This window comes from Lycorma delicatula, chromosome 4 (assembly GCF_047948215.1).
Source record: "Lycorma delicatula isolate Av1 chromosome 4, ASM4794821v1, whole genome shotgun sequence".
NCBI classification, from domain to species: domain Eukaryota; kingdom Metazoa; phylum Arthropoda; class Insecta; order Hemiptera; family Fulgoridae; genus Lycorma; species Lycorma delicatula.
Window position 1 is genome coordinate 114,936,670 of NC_134458.1, and position 17,499 is coordinate 114,954,168.

The 17,499-nt window shown below is 29.9% G+C and overlaps 1 protein-coding gene across 2 annotated transcripts in view; it reads right to left on the reverse strand.

Moving 5' to 3' along the window:
- Mrgn1 (Mahogunin ring finger 1) overlaps positions 1 to 17,495 on the reverse strand; it is a 66,969-nt gene extending 49,474 nt beyond the window's left edge. For both annotated transcript variants that reach the window (XR_012756161.1, XM_075363968.1), the window contains exons 1-5: positions 17,312 to 17,495; positions 13,856 to 13,974; positions 12,469 to 12,698; positions 4,490 to 4,677; positions 1,490 to 1,647 (exon numbers count right to left, since the gene is read on the reverse strand). Coding sequence is in view for 1 of the 2 variants with exons in the window: in XM_075363968.1 (XP_075220083.1) it covers positions 1,490 to 1,647; positions 4,490 to 4,677; positions 12,469 to 12,698; positions 13,856 to 13,974; positions 17,312 to 17,399 (783 nt within the window). In the remaining variant the exon portion in view is untranslated. The remainder of the gene's footprint in view (positions 1 to 1,489; positions 1,648 to 4,489; positions 4,678 to 12,468; positions 12,699 to 13,855; positions 13,975 to 17,311) is intronic.
- Positions 17,496 to 17,499: the final 4 nt, after the last annotated feature.

The window sequence follows — 17,499 nt, forward strand, 5'->3', positions numbered from 1 at the left end:
AAAATGTGACTCAACATTTTTCCAGTCTTCTTTGGTCTTTAACCCACCGGGTTGGTCTAGTGGTAAACGCGTCTTCCCAAATCAACTGATTTGGAAGTCGAGAGTTCCAGCATTCAAGTCCTAGTAAAGCCAGTTATTTTTACACGGATTTGAATAATAGATTGTGGATACCGGTGTTCTTTGGTGGTTGGGTTTCAATTAACCACACATCTCAGAAATGGTCGAACTGAGAATGTATAAGACTACACTTCATTTACACTCATACATATCATCCTCATTCATCCTCTGAAGAATTATCTAAACGGTAGTTACCGGAGGCTAAACAGGAAAAAGAAAGAAAAGTCTTCTTTGGTCCACACCAGCCTTGCCTTTTTTTTCATACTGCTGATGTTAAAAGCTGCTTTTTAGTTGGCCAATAAGGCAAGCTTTCTCCATCCAGCTGCAAGAAAATCAGTGTCTTAACAGTTATCACATGTAAATCTATTCCACTGGCTGCTAATTCTTGATTTAAGTCCACAACAGATAATTCTGGATAAGTTTATTTTTTGTCACTAATAACAAGATAGGTTTTCTTTTATGATCACATTTGCCTTTCCTTTGAGGTGAAAAGGAACAATTAAATTGTTTAAAAGGCATTCGCTGTTCCTAGACCAACACCACACTCTGAAGCTATTTACTGTTGATCATACTGGTGTGCTCTGAAAGAGAAACAATTTTTGAATGCTTTCTTGGAGTTGTCCATTATTATTTATATTGAAAACAAACAGAACATGATTTTGTAATAAAAAATTAAATAAACTTTTACATAACACTATAATATAAAAACTGCTAAATAACAATAACCTCACATTATACAGACAACTAAAAGAATGGTGTGATCAAGCAATGTAGCCGATCAAGCAATGTAGCCACAACATAGAAATAAACAAAAATTCCCTGTGTTCAAATTAGTTTCCATGCTACAGTATATATGTGCATATGAATTCTGGATATATCTCAGTCTATTTTACCTTTTCTTCTCAATATGTTAATTCATTTTTCTATTGGTAATTCAACTTCATTGATTTATTAATTTTATAAACAAAGCACATAAAAAAAAAAGATTAATAGTAAAAATGATTTTTAGTGATCTTCAATTTTGTTTTGAGATTATAATATTAAATTTAGTCAGTTTTTCTTCCTTTATTTTTTATGTCAATACTTAAAAATAAGTTTTGCAAAGGAAATTATCCAATCTCAGGGCAACCATAAACAGTAAAATAATTAAATCCATTAATGTGAAAAACTAATACCAATAGTTTTAATTATTATTGTTTGAGGATAACTAGATTCATTCCAATAGTGAAGTAATCAATAATTACCTTTTTTCTTTGCTTTTTTATAATAATAAAAACAATGCACTAACATAATAGAAACAAGATTTTAACAGTTTTGTTAATCTTTAAAAATTCCTTCATAAAGAATATTTAATAAATGATAAACAGATTACCTTTGATAGATCATTACTTTTATTCTCAATACCATATATTTCTTGCAAAAGATAACAGAGACCATCAACAAATAACTTTTGTTTTAGGGCTTTTAACATGTACGTACCATCTGAATGTCTTTCAATAACTGCAATACATGTATGTGACTGTCTTAACTCTGTAAAAACAAACATCAGTTAGCTGATTGGTAATTTAATTTTTTACACCGATTATAAATTAATAATACACTTTTTTTTTTTAAATTTATAAGGTTGATCAAGTAAATTGGCCAATTTAATGATACTGTATATAATTAAAAATGGTTTTTCAAAACACTTACATATACATACACAACCTTAATTTAAAATATTTATCATTTTATTTAAATTAATATTTTTTAGTTTATTTAATTCAATGATTCTAACTAAAGCGCATGCACATTTAATTCGCATGGGGGTGTTTGTACTAGCGGTGACAGCTGTCACTAACTAAACTAATGTAATTTCCCAACTAACATAGAACAACAAATTTTGCTTGTACGGTCTGCAGACTGGTGTAGCCACAAGACTTAATGCACAAGTTACCACGTCAACCAGGTGATCAAGTTCAAGATCCAGCCAGACCAAGTTACTTTTTTACACTTTAAATATTATTAATTTATTTAATTCTATTGCTCATCTGTGACGTCACAACATAGCAGACAACTACAACAGCGATTTTGCATAACCTTTTTGCAAATATTGTTATTTTTTAAATGTTATTTTTTTATTCTTGACTTATATCTTTTATTGTTGGCATCAAAATGTCAAGATCTGGTGAAAACAGCAAATGCCGAAATTGGACCAATTACAATACTTTTCCTTCTAGAACTATAGCGCTAGACAGGAGAGTAAAATTACTGGACCAAATGGTACAGAAAAAAATATTGTTTTTGCTTTTTTAAAATGACTATCTAATGACCTACTTTGTTGCAAGCATTCAGTAAACCTTGTGTAAAAACTATTTATGCTTTTAAGTGAGTTAATGGATTTTTAGCAATCTTTACCATATTTTTAATTTTAGTGTCTTGATTGTACATGGATACAACACTAACAATAGTGCAAATACTACTTATGTGACATTTTTTCTTCAATAAATAAAAAACCATACTAATTGATAAAAATGTTTATAGCTATTGATTAATTTTTTGAATATGAATTATTGTAATATTTTTAATAGCAGAAATGACAACAGTACAATTATGGATGCAAAAATAAAACTTATTTTGTTAAATGTGTTACAAAATTACATTCTTGTTCACTCTTAAAATGTGTTTAAGCAATGAACATAACATTATATCACTACTATATAAAGAGAAAATGCCTCTGTTTGTTACCAATAACCGTGAATAATACAGAATCAATCATAAAAATATCTTAACTGTAGCTTTTTTATGACCCCTGGAATGTTTGTCACAGTTCAAACCTCACCAATCTCACTGCTATATAAATGATAGATTAAAATAAAAGTATAAACAACCTAGATCTTCTTTCAATAAGACAATATAGGTCAATATCAACTTCTTCAGACAGTAATGTAATTTACTAAATTTAAATTCACCGTCTATAAATGATCAATCTGTATTATTATTGTAATATATGTAAAAAAGAAATTAGTTTGATAATAAAATTAAAAACAATGACTACTACTTACATATTTAACAAATGAAAAGTTCATTTGTTAATTTATTCATCCAAATTAATCTATTTTATCTGTTAAGTTGTGAATAGCAATAACTCTACGAGTGCAACTGTCCTCATATAATTACTAAAAAAAACTAGTCCAATTTTTCAAGTTCTATACACAAATAACAAGGGTGAAGGCATGACAGGGGATACTAGTCATAAACTACATAAATATTTTTTAAAATACAAACAAACTAACTTAATAAAAATGGATGCAACAAATTTAAAGGTATGATTAATATATTGCAGACTTCTTTACAACACAATTGCAGGAGATTTCTAATGATATATGTGTTTTTATGCCAATTTCTAAAAAATTGTTTATATGGCTAATCATCACTTTTATAAAATTAAGAATTTTAAGCTGAAACACTGCTACACAATGAAAGAAATGCTGTTATTTTTTTCTGTTTATTGTAAAAAATTTAAGTATTAGTTAAAATGCTCTGTACAATTAAAAAAAAAAAAAAAAAACATTATTTGGATAAAACTTTAATGAGACTAATAAGAAGTGACAAAAAAAAATTAAAATTCTTTATCTCCACTTATTTCTGTTTGTCAACTGTTTAAAGCAGACATTTATAAATAATTATTTATAAAACTTATTAATAATATAATTATTTATAAAGGATGATTTATAAAAGATGTTTAGTGACACTTGTATTAGATATATTCAAATTAATTTTTTTTCTCACATAAACATTTTTTGAAAATGTTGCATGTCTGAGACATAACATATCTAATACAAGTGTCATTAAACAACTTTTAATAAAAAAGATTAAATAAATAGCTACATTAACATTTTATTAATATTAATATAGTTGCATAATAAATGTATAATTTGTATAATAATATTCACTTGGAAAATATGAATACTTTTCCAATTTATTTACTGGCTATTTATCTCCTGTACAGACAAATAGCCAGTAGTCAGACCTTATGGAACAATTCAGAAAGCTGCACAACTGTTTTAGTACCATGTGTGCTAGAGCTGAGTAATACACATTATAAGAACCAAATGACAAAAAGAACTGCAATATTGGTGATGGTTTATCCAATTTGTAAGAACTATCACATGAATTTTAAATAAGGTTCTTTTTTTACTGGCAAAGATAATGTTCCGACCAGTGAGTATCAAAAGTGGGAGTTGACAGTTTGAAGCAGATTAACTATTATAACATGCAATATCACATTCAAGAATCTATAATTAGTAAAGATGAAATTTTATTCAAGTAAAACCACTTTTACTTGAAAAAAAAAAGTAAATAAAAAAAAAGAATAACAATAACATTATACCTTCAGTTCCTTCTTGTGCAACACAATGTATAGCAACAGGAATAATTTCTTTATCAGGATTATAAGACAATTCTTCATCAGTATAACGACTTGGATCAAATATATGAGATGGCTGAGTGAATAATTGATTACTACCTCTCTTATAATAATAAGTCTCTGACGACATTGTTAGATCTCTTGGTATATATCTGAAACAAAAATAGTTATAACATTTTTATATGCAAGAATACATAAACATTTATGTAATGATATTGCAAAGCGACTAGATGGTAAATAAAAAAATTGGCAATGACTTCACTAAACTTTCACATTAATTTTTTCTTTTACTTAGAAATTGTTAAATCTTTATTTAGACTTAATATTTTGGGTTTAGCAAATATAAAATCACCAAAATTGTTTCAGTATTACCTGCAGAGACATTAAAATTCTGTAAATATGAATAATTATTAATGTTGACTTTAACACCCACTAAATCTTGGTTGTATTAGCTCACTTTTATTAGAAAAAAAATTTTGTCTGATAGTTAGACACTAAAAAAACATACACAACTGTAGATTTAATTCATTCTTACTACCTATCCTTTAAGATTGAAGCCCCAAAATTTAACGCTAATAATACTTACAAGATTCAAATATACTTACAAAGGCTGAATGAAAAACAACAAATCTGGAGGAAACTGAAAACTTAAGACTAATATAGTTATCTTTGAATCTGGGTAAATTTTATTAAAAGAAATCTTCATCTTCTTAAAAGAGCTAACAACTTGTGTGCATTAAGTTTTCATTATATATATTTGTTATCATCCAAAATTTTATGATTTTTGGTTTAGTCATACAGTCAATTCTGATTTATTGCAAATGCTTATATGAATAAACTGAATGAATTAGCCTGTTTTTACATGACTGCCCAAAAAGGAGTGTAATACATTTACGGTGTATGTTTGTATGTATGCTAGTTTGTTCTACCATAGTTGCTTAATGGATGAATCGATTTAGATGTATGACCCCGCACTGGAATCCTTACATTACCAGGAGTTTCATAGCCTATATAAACATGTACATATACATTTAAGTTTAAAAGGATTTTTTAAATTTACACGACTGCCCAAAAAGGAGTAATGCATTTAGGATGAACGTATGTATGTTTGTTCCACCATAGCAGCTCAAACAGTTGAACTGATTACTGATTTAGATGTATGACCCTGCACTGGAATCCTTATGTTACGTACATATATATATATATGTTCAAAACAATTTTTAAATTTGAAAAACTGTCACCCATATACTCTTTAATTACCCTATATTAAAGAGCAATGTGTGTGACCTGCAGGCCTAACACGCTTATTTGAAAAACAAATGCAAATTTCAAAAATTATGCCCAGAAGTTTCCAATTTTTACTGCTAAGTGGTGAACCTATTTGCATTGATGCTAATAAAATAAAAAAGTGCGTGAATGGTTCCTGCATAATAATCACTTGTATGAAATCATTACCACTAGTATAATGCCAATTGACACAGACATACCAAACATGAACTCTACTTTACCTTTCGAGACGACTGTATGATACCTATTTATCAGTGTTATGAGAGAACAAAGGGCAGAGAAATTGGCATTGGTCAATCTGTTTCCAGATGGTAGGAATGGGTTCAGAGAATACTGCTCAGTGCCCATAACTCCACTTAACTACTTTCAATCAAGAATAATGAGTAACAAAGGAATTACAAACAGAATATCTGTTTTATGTCCTCTCAACTGTAGAGTTACATAAAGCTCAGCAAAATGTTTCTGTTTGTGGTCGCTTATACCAAAATAGAGTTGAACCTAATAATGTTGTTCAAAATGTTCACCTTGTGATGTATAATATTCAAGGGACTCAGTCATACTGGCATAAAGCCTTCACAGATTTAACAGCAATGGTCCGAAATTTAGGGGCTCAGCAATTCATGATATGCACTGACCAGACATCCTATTTTTTTATTTTTTGGTAGTCAAGTTTTTTTTTTAATTTTTAACAAATTAAAAAGTTGTTCATCTTATGGCAATTATTTGTATCTTTAAGTAGTTCATGACCATGAGTAAAAAAAATCATTAAAAATCTATGTTACAACTGGTTATAGCATAAGTTTTATTATAACTGAATGACAGTATAAATTTGTCTAGAAAATAATTGATAAAATAAGAGTTATAAAAAAAATATTAAATTAAAAAATAAACAAAAATATATTTATAACAAATAAGCAATAATCACTAACTTTAAATGTACTGAGGGGAATGAATTAAACATAACTAGCAAACTGATAGACATCTTTTGATCCTTAAATTACCTTTGATCTTAATTTTTAATTGTAACTTAACATTTGTATTTTTATGGTAACAGTTTGGTTAGTAGATTTTTTATCAAAATTTATTATTTTTAAACTTAAGTTTTGTTATTACTGTATTTATTTTTTCCAGTAAGACTAAAATAACAAAAATTCATATCTCAAAACTACTTAACTATAGTAAAAATCGGGATTCTATTCTTCCTGATAATACTGCTTCATTAAAAACTTTTTTCAAGTCAACTGGTTGAATAATAAAAAGATAAAATGATTTTATAATTTTTTTTAGCAATGGGGGTACAATACCTAAGGATTGAAAACTCTTCCTTCCAGATAAATCATCATTTACGGAAAAACATATTTCAATTTTCTATCGAGTAAGAGGTGTCTGTGTGTGTGTGTGTGTGTGTATGTAATTTTTTTTTAAATTCAAATAATTCATTAGTACATTGGCCACTATGTTAATAAAATTTAATATTAATTGAAATATAAACCAACAAAACACAGCGAGATAAGTTAAACTTACCATATTAATTTCCAAGAATTGATTTTTGCAGCATCCCGCATCTTCAGTTTGTATGGAACTCTACAATTACATAATAATTCTTTTAAAAATTTTATTTTAATTCTATTCCAGGTTGTTCTTTGGTTTGAAATTTTGAAGTATTATGAATGCATAGCAAATTTTGCTATCCACTACTAGAAAGATGTAATCTTTAAAATGTAGTATTGTCCTCCGTTTTGTCATTATTGCAAACTATTAGACTGTAATTTTATTATGTTTTTAATTTATCATCTTCAAATGTGATCTTAAAATAAAATTTTTTAAAAGAATTATACATTGCAATCATTTTATTGTGCACATCATGATGTTATGCACTATAATTTCACTACGGACTATAATACAGATACTCACATTTTATTTGATTCATAGAATGTAGTTATGCATGGTAATGTGTAATACCAGGTTTGGAAATGTCCACCATTTTCCTGAAGGCAGGTCCAAACTCTTTGCATCATATTTTTTGACGCACTTTGTAGGATCATCAGGGCTAATGGAAATCATCTCTGCAGTAATGGCTCGCTCCAGGTCTTGTAGAGTATGTCGGTTTGCTCGATATACATGTCCTTTCTAAAAACCTAAGAAAGAAGTCTCATGACGATAAGTCAGGGGAATGAGAGGGCCACAGACCTTTTAAGATCAAATGATAGCCAAACATTTCTTCCAAAACTTCCATGGTGATTTTGGATGTATGAATTGTTGCCAGTCTTGCTGCAGGTAACAATAGCATTCATCAAGCTGGAGAAAAGCTATAAATTGCAAAAATTTATAGCTTGGTATGCCAGACTGTCAAGAATTCCATAAAAAATCAGGCCCACTATTTGTCGTCGAAAAATCGCTCACTAATCCCTTACCATCTGTGAGTAGAGTGGCGATTGATGTAAGATGTGTGGATTTTGTGTCGACCAATATCTGTTGTTCTGACTATTGATTAAATTGCTAAAGTGAAAATATGCCTCATGACTAAAAAATGCATTATCCAGTATGCCGATCCCATTACTTTCCACCTGGTTGATAAACCCCTGGCAGTACCTTATTCTTTTAACAGTGTCTAAGAATTTCAGTTTCTCTACGCAATATATTCGGTATGCATGTAGACCTAAATTCTTTGTGGCCTTTTGTGCACTCCAGTATGATATTCCTGTCTCCAATGATAATTTACACACACTTTTCCTTGGAGACTCTTCAAGTAATGCATGCAGAACACGATAAAATGATCACATTGTATTATATATAATTATAGAATTCAATACCTATTAAGGATGTGGGATGTCGTGCAAATTGATTCTTGGAAATTAAAATGTTAAGTTTAATTTATCTAATAACTGTGTTTTGGTGGTTTATATTTCATATAATATACAAGGGTGGTCTGAAAAGTTCTCAGCCTTGTCCATAGATTGCAGCACTCGTCACACGATTATTTTTTCACCATGTGAAATTGCAAGTCATTCCATCCAGCAGCTGGCTGTAGGCAGCCGTCTGAATTAATTGTGGTGAATGTGTTGTTGAATGGAGAAAATAGAGTATTGTGCAGTGATAAAATTGTTTGTAAAGGAAGGTTTGATACTGAACAAAATTCACTCAAGTATTGTAAACATGAATGGTGACTTTTCTCCTTCAATTTCCACTGTGAAGAAATGAACGGTAGAGTTTAAATATGGCTGTGAAAGCATCCAAGATGAACCACGTGGAGGATGTCTTTGAAAAGTGCAACCACACCACTTTTTTAATTATGCACCAATGGAGATATTTAGTGACGTGCAGTTGGTAGCATTGTGTTCTGCATAACCTCTGTAACCACATGTTCTTGGATTGTTGACATCTTATTTAGCTTTCATGTTGTTATTTGAGTGCAACATGTTTAAGCGTTAACTGTGATTTTTGTAATGTGCAATTTTCAGGAGCAGCAATGCAATGTAAAATTTTGCGTGAAACTAGAGAGAACTTTCACAGAAAGGTTTCAACTTTTGAAACAAGCTTACAGAGATGATGCTCTGGGTTATAAGCAATGTTACGAATGGTTTTCACAATTTAAAAAAAGTCGTCAGTCAATTGATGACCCTTGGCCAGGAAGGCTTTTGACTTCAACTGATGATACTCCCATGTTCAGAAAATCAATGTTCTGGTGCATGCAAATCGCCGATTGACTGTCACAGAACTTGCAAAAGAGGTTAGCATCTCAATTGGATCATGCCATAACATTTTGACTGAAAAATTGAACATGCATCGAGTTGCAGCAAAATTTGTTTCTCATTTGCTGACTGAAAACAGCAGAAAGAACATCAAGTGGATATTTGTCAGCAACTTCTTGAACAAGCCAATGACGATGAAAAATTCATGTGAAGGACCATTAACGAGAGACGAAAGCTGGGTTTATGGCTACGACATTCCAACAAAAGTTCAATCATCACAATGGATTAGCAAAGGATCTCCATGCCCCAAGAAAGTACAGTCTCGATCCAATGTCAAAGTGTGTTCTCTGTTTTTTCGACTTTAATGGAATTGTGCATTTTGAATTCTTGCCTGAAGGTGAAACAGTGAACCGTGCATACTATCAAGGCATTTTACAATGGTTACGTGAAAAAAATCTGCAAAAAGAGACCAGAGTTGTGGTGAGACAACTCATAGTTCCTTCACCATGATGATGCGGCCATACACTCAGCTTTGTCAAGTCGTCAGTTTTATACCAAAAATCGGATGATTGTCCTCTCTCAGCCTCCCTACTCACCAGACCTGACTACATGTGATTTTTTATTTATTTCTGAAATTAAAATCAGTGATGAAAGGATGTCTTTTTGAGACTGTTGATGACATTAAAGCAAATTTGTCACAGACCTTAAAGGCCATCTCAAATGAAGCTATCCAGGGCTGATTTGCAAAGTGGAAACACAACTCTTAAAAGTGTGTGAATAGGAGAGGGAAGTACTCTGAAGGAGACAAGGACCAACAATCTGTAAAATTAATAATATAAAGATTAAAAAAAATGATATTTGGTTATTTTCTGAACAGACCTTGTATGATTTGGGAAGATTTCGGCGTAAAAAGGTGCTTGAAACTGCTAAGACTGCAGGGATTCCAAAAGAACATGTTGGTTACATTTTGCATGAAAATTTGCAAATAAAAAGCTTGGCATAAGATGGATACTGTACATTCTCATGGCGGATCTGAAAAAGATTCACATTTTCCTAAGAGTGTTTGGCGAATTTTATGAGAAAAAAAGTGATTTTCTTCATTAATATATGACAATGAGTATAAAACATGGATTCACCAATGCACACCAAAATTGAAACAATGTATGTAATGGACAGAAGCTAGTTTTTCAGCTCCAAAGGCAAAGACTGTGCCATTAGCAGGAAAGGTTAATAGTGTTGGTTTTTTGAGAAGTGAAAGTAATTCTGTTAGTCTACCACCTCAAAAAAAGAAACAATAACTGTGAAATACTCTTCTAACCTTCTAATGAAACTCGATGCAAAAATTCATGAAAATAGACCGAGCTTGTAAAAAAAAAAGATCTCCCATCAGGACAATGCACTGCCTACAAAAGTGTCTTGGCAATGGGAAAATTGAGGGATGTGCACTACAAAGAGCTAGAAAATCCACCCTATTCCCCGGATTTGACTCTCTTGAACTTCCATCTGAATGAAATGTATTAATATTAAAGGAAATTATGTGGAAAAATAACAATTTTTTGAAAACATTAATTCTCATTTTCAGTATCAGGCTGAGAACTTTTCAGACCACCATGGGGTGTGTGTATGTGTGTGTTATTTTCTACAAAATTATATATAACAGTTATGTAAAACTGGGTGTATGTAAAACATTTAAAATACTAATCCAAAGTTGTTTACTTTGAGAAATGAGTTGCATTACACAATCAATTCCTAATTAATTCATAACTAACAAACGAAAAATATAGTCAAATGAAAAAAATAGGCATATAGATCAATATTAATTGCTACAAAAAATTACATTTATTTTTCCACGAACTCACAATTTACAGCTACAAATTTGCTCAACAGGGAATCAGTTTTTTCCAATTACATCAATTTTTTGCAGGGGGTTGTTTTGAAACCTTTTGATTTTTGTGAACTGTAAATACCACAAGCATGTTCTATTTTATCTTCTGGGTTATAATGATGCACTCAAGTTTCATCTCCTGTCAGATGTTGAAAAGGAAGTCATCTCCCTGGTCACAACAACAGTTCATAACATTTCTTTCATTGCTGTTTGTTCTTAACTACGAGTTTGTGGCACTCACCGCAAAAGATTTTAGAGTAGCCCAATTGTGCAATAATGAATCACACTTATTTTTTGCTATGCCTTCTGAGTGGCCATGTGTTGTTTGATGTGACAATTTTCAAACAATTGATCCACCTTCTTTTGGTGATATTAATGAAAAAACTGTTCAACCACTGTGAAGTTCATCCTCAATATTCACTTTATCAGTTTCTCTTATACAAAATTTTACTGCCGAACTAATCATAGTATTTTGATTAACAGTTTCATTACCATAAATTGATTTTAAATGACAATGAATGTAATTAGCATTCAGTTTTTCTGCTATTAAAAATTCACTCACCTCACATTGTTTTAGATACACTGGCACAGCAGGGCATGACTTAACAAGTTTTGGAATGTTAGTAGTAGGAGAATGAAACTACAAGATGCCAGCACTTATTACTTTGTGCAACATTTTTTTCTTCTATTAGTTCCAGTACGCATCCAAATTTCAGGCATCCCTTGAATGTACGTTACAGGCCACAACCAGAATTAAAATAATAAAATCAATATCTAGGATTTATCAAATCTAAAAGGAAGAGACTAGTACTTTAGAAATATTAAATCTTATAAAAGATACAATACTTCTTCAGTAAGGAATTGACATCATTTTGATTGTATGCACAATTGCCATGACAATTCATTAAAAAGGGAAACTTAATCCAACAAAGATAAGTAAAATAAAAATTTTACAGAGAAAAAATACAATCATCATAGATAAAATTTTACACATAATACAACAAAGAATAATAATTTTTCATTAATATTTTAATAAACAATAAAGGAATTATTAAAATTTTTTTTACATAAATACTTACACAAGACCATTTGGGGTAATCTCTTCTTGAGCAAAATAATATATAGTAATAGCAGTTCTAGCATCACAATCAAATGTAAATTCAATATTAAATCCAGAACATTTAATTAAATCACAATCACCTTTACCACCACCTACAGCTCTCACAAGACGTAATGACTCTTTCCGAATATTAACAAGACTTTTAAGAGTTTTAGTCGGTTCATTAGCTTGAGGTGGAGGGTATGGAAACTACATGAAAAAAAAAGGAAAAATTAATAAAACGCAATAAAATATACAACTAAAAAAAAAGTAATGTTCATTAGACACTTTTTTTTGTCTTCAGTCATTTGGCTGGTTTGATGCAGCTCTCCAAGATTCCCTATCTAGTGCTGGTCGTTTCATTTCGGTATACCCCCTACATCCTATCCTAACAATTTGTTTTACATATTCCAAATGTTGCCTGCCTGCACAATTTTTTCCTTCTACCTGTCACTCCAATATTAAAGCGACTATTCCAGGATGCCTTAATATGTGGCCTATAAGCATTAGGCACTAACAGCACAATAAAAATTACAGAAATTTTGAACGTCTTCTAACTGCATGTAAACCTCTTCCAACATACATCAGATTATTTCACACTAATTCAGTCTATAGAAAAATGTTCTGTTATTATTATAGTGAATTCTCTTAAAATGTAATGGTTAACATCTAAGGGAATAGTACTTGAAAAATGAATGGTATGCAGTTATATCTTTAACAGTAAAGATAAAATACAAACAGCTGAACTTAAGTATTTATTTTACTTCCCATTGATTAATGAAGTAAAGATTGCATATAGCTAGCAGTTCTAAAAGTATTTTTAGCCCTAATGACTTGAAATCAATCCCATTACAACCAAAAGATTATCATATATTATTATACATCATCAATTCTGCCTTTATAGATGTTATCTTTTTATTAGTAAAATACATGCTTGCCATATTACAATTTTCTAAAATATCTGGTACAAAATACCATCAGGTACTTTGGCAATCTATTTTGTAAAGTAATGTTGTCATTTCCTAAAATTAGAAAGTTTTCCTTTTTAAAACTTATATTCATTTTTGATGATTCTAAATTAGACTTCAAACTATGGTAAAAAAAAAAAATTACATATCGATTACATTCATATGAACTGAATACAATATATAACCAATATTCATGTTCAAGTGTTTATCACAATAACTCTCACACATTTGTTAAAGATCTCCACTGCCAGAACATACAGACAGTAACTGTATCTGTATAAGCTACTCCTTGTTCACTTTTATAAAAGTGAATTTGATAAAAACAATAAAAAGGAAAATATTACTTCTGAAATTGAAATAGGTAAATTTACAATTAATAAAACATGTTAGTTCACATACTGGAGTTGGACGGCTTCCTAAAAAATTTAAATCAGCATTTTCTCCAAAAAGATATGCTTCAGGTTGTGGTGTATCAAATCGCTCACCGCCCATTATAAATTGACTCCCAAAATAGTTACCTACAAAAGAAATAACGATTATTAAAATTTACCTTAATGTAACAGCCAAAAACTAAGGAAGCAAAAAAAAAGAAACCAAAATAAATTTTTTTTAAATTATAATATTACAAACAGCGTCAATGTTAATATATGTTTAATATTACTCTTCATTATTGTTCTGCCAATTACTTCTATCACTAATTAATTAATAATTGAACAAAATCTGACATGCATTAAATTATAGTAAAATCCTATAAAGTAACACCCCTGCTTGACAAGATCATCCCTAAATAACTATATTTTGTTAGGATTTGTTATATTTAATAAAGGTCATTTTATACAAAATCAATAAGTCCATCATACAACATATGTTAAATGTGTAACCTCTCTAAAACAATGAATCAGATTTTAAAGCCAATGAAAAAATATTTTTTTTTTAGTATGATTTAACAAAATTATTAGGATAATAAAAATATGAATGATTATATCAATCTGGGTTCATAAACGTACATTGTTTAATAATGCCAGCAGAAAGCTTGGCAGTTATGAAAAATTATAAATCTACTAAATAAGATTCACTTTTTTCATTCCGTAAACACGTTTGACATACTTAATTACCTTACTGACTTAGTCTCATTTAAAAAAAATTACTTATTCCATAAATAATGTCCATTACACATGTACAGTGCATAATAAAATTTCAGGTTTGGGATACTGTGTAACTTAAACCTAGTATTGTGGTAAAGCAAGTAATGTCTCCAGTAAATTTGATGAAAGGTGTTTCCAAAGAATAATTTCTCTTAAAACAAGTAAAATTGTACATTGTTAAAACAAGGTACAATTTAAATTTCATAAAAATTCAATGTGAGGCAGTAATTGTATATAATTATATAAAATTTACCTATCCTTTGAATAAAATTAAGATATGAGGCTGTAAGGTTAATTTTTCCCAGCCCACTAAACAAATTGTAATAAAAATTAAATGGTTTCAATACCCTATATGCAGAAATCATCTTTGTCAAATTTCAACAGTTTTGGTTAGTCCAGTTCAGAATTTTTTCTAGACTAAAATAGTGTTTTTTTGTTTAGAGTGGATCATGAAACATCAATATCTGCAAAAATTTGATCCAATAAATGCATTCTTTCTCTCATAAAGTATAATGTATACTTGTACAGTCTAACTATGTAGCTGGAAAGGTAAAAATTAGACCAACATTACAAAATAAATGTGGTTCTCAAGTTTCATTAAAAATAAATGTATTAAAGTACACTGATGTTGAGTCGATCCTGATAATCTGGATATTTGAATAAACAAGATCTGCCTATACAAAATTATTTATTTGCATTTTATATATTTATAATTTTTACTTCCTTACAATAAACTAAATTCCTTATAATTAACATCAATATTCAAATTTAATTCAACTTATGCTGTGGCCAAAGTAAGGTTATTATTATTCCAACCAGTTTTTCCAACTGCTGCCAGATCTAGGTGCGTGTAGGTAAGCAAATGCAATTACTGTTGTCGGCTTACCAGGCCTGTACTGCAAATGTACCAGTAAACATGTAGTCCTGAACAGACTCAAGTAAACCATTCCTGAAATGTGAGATTAATTTAAACCCAATCATTAAAGAACACCAGTATCCACAGTCTAGTATTCAAATCCACATAAGGCAACTACAAATAAAATCAACCCTATTTCAAAAATCCACTGATTTTGTTGACAAATTTAACCATTAGACTAACCTGGCAGGTTAGCAAGGTTATACTATAATAAATAAAAAAATATGAAAGTATATGTAAAAAATAAAAACTAAGTAAAATAAAATAATGATTAGGTTTTTAAGTATCACAAAGAAAGAGGATCAATGGATCTGACATAAAGCACACTACTTAATTTCAAATTAATGGAAATTATTGTACTGTGCTTTCAGATCTTATGAGAGCTAATTATACAGCTTCTACTTTAGTAGTTACAAGTAGCACTTTTGTTAATATCTCACAGCTTAAAGAGCTAGCTTACAAACTCCGTAGAAAGGTGAAGATGTTCTCATTCCTCGAATACCCATGATCCCTATCGATACACTATTTTAATTTAAAAGATTGCAATTCCCAATTTGATTGGCATTTGCAATCACAATCAATAAAGCTCAAGGTCAATCTTTAGAATTGTGTGGTTTAGATTTAGATGCGGATTGCTTCTCACATGGGCAACTGTATGTTGCGTGTTCCCGAGTCGGCAAACCAGATACCTTTATATCTACGCAGACAGTGGAAAAACAAAAAATATTGTATAACCACAAGTATTGCAAAATTAAACTTCTATGAAACTTATGGTTTGTTTTGTTTCTCATTTCTCATCCATGCAACCACAATGTGCCACAACGATGCGTGGCGGGTAGAGCTAGATTGTTATAAAATTTATGTTGTTTAAGCCATGTTGAGATTTCAATTTTTATATGCTTTAGGTAAGACTGACATAATATAATTAATATAAGATTTTTTCTTAGACAATAAGATTCTGTTTTAATAAGACAAACACATTTGAATGAAAATAACGGTTCCTAGGAGTAAATACCATAGGTACTGTTGTAGGTTCAATTTTGAACAAGAATAGTGCAAACTGCCAGACTAGAATACATTTACATTTTTCAGTTGTTTTAGAAGTTATTCACAATAATCTAACCAAAAGGGAATAAATACAAAATAAATTTCATACTAAATTAGAATACGCCTCATAAGTTTCAATTCTTCTACATCTAAAACAGTATATTTTTTGCTCTATTCCAATTTATGAAAGGATAAATTTTAATCAAATTTTTAGCCGTATATATACTCCCCTACAAATTAAAAGCAGCTTCAAAAATGAAATTAAAGAACAAACTTAAAGTTAAAAAAAAAAAATCAATCTGATAAGAAAAAGGTAAAATACTATCTTTATTAATTTCTAAAATATGGCAATAGAATTCAAAACGGACAGTAAACAAAATAATTTAATATATTAAATTTAACCAGTTATAAATTTACTTGAAATAATTACGAACCCATCTGAGAAACTCTATAAGATACGATCCCAAAATTAAACTGATGACAAAATAAACAATAACACTCGCCATATCAGCCTGTAAATGAAGGTAACATAACTGGTGTGATACGTTTTTTCGAAAATATTTCAAAAATTTACCCAGAAATAACCTACTAATAATAATTTTCAAAAATTTCTTACAAGTATTATAATAAAATCACGGTATTGGCAGTAATTAAAAATTTATAAACAATTTGTACAGAAACTAAAACGACAATCGAGGATAACAAGAAACGTAAAGTAACAATGGTAAACTTACGTACGGAACTGACCTGATTTGGGAGGATACTTATAAGCATGATTCGACACAATATCCACTTCTTCAACACCAGCATTTTGTCTACTTGTAAAAGCGCCCATTGTTAAAGGTGATACGAATCAAATCTGGATGTAAAACTTTAACTACACCTAAACATCATAAATAACACACACAACGATACGTACATGTCAGGTCCAAAAA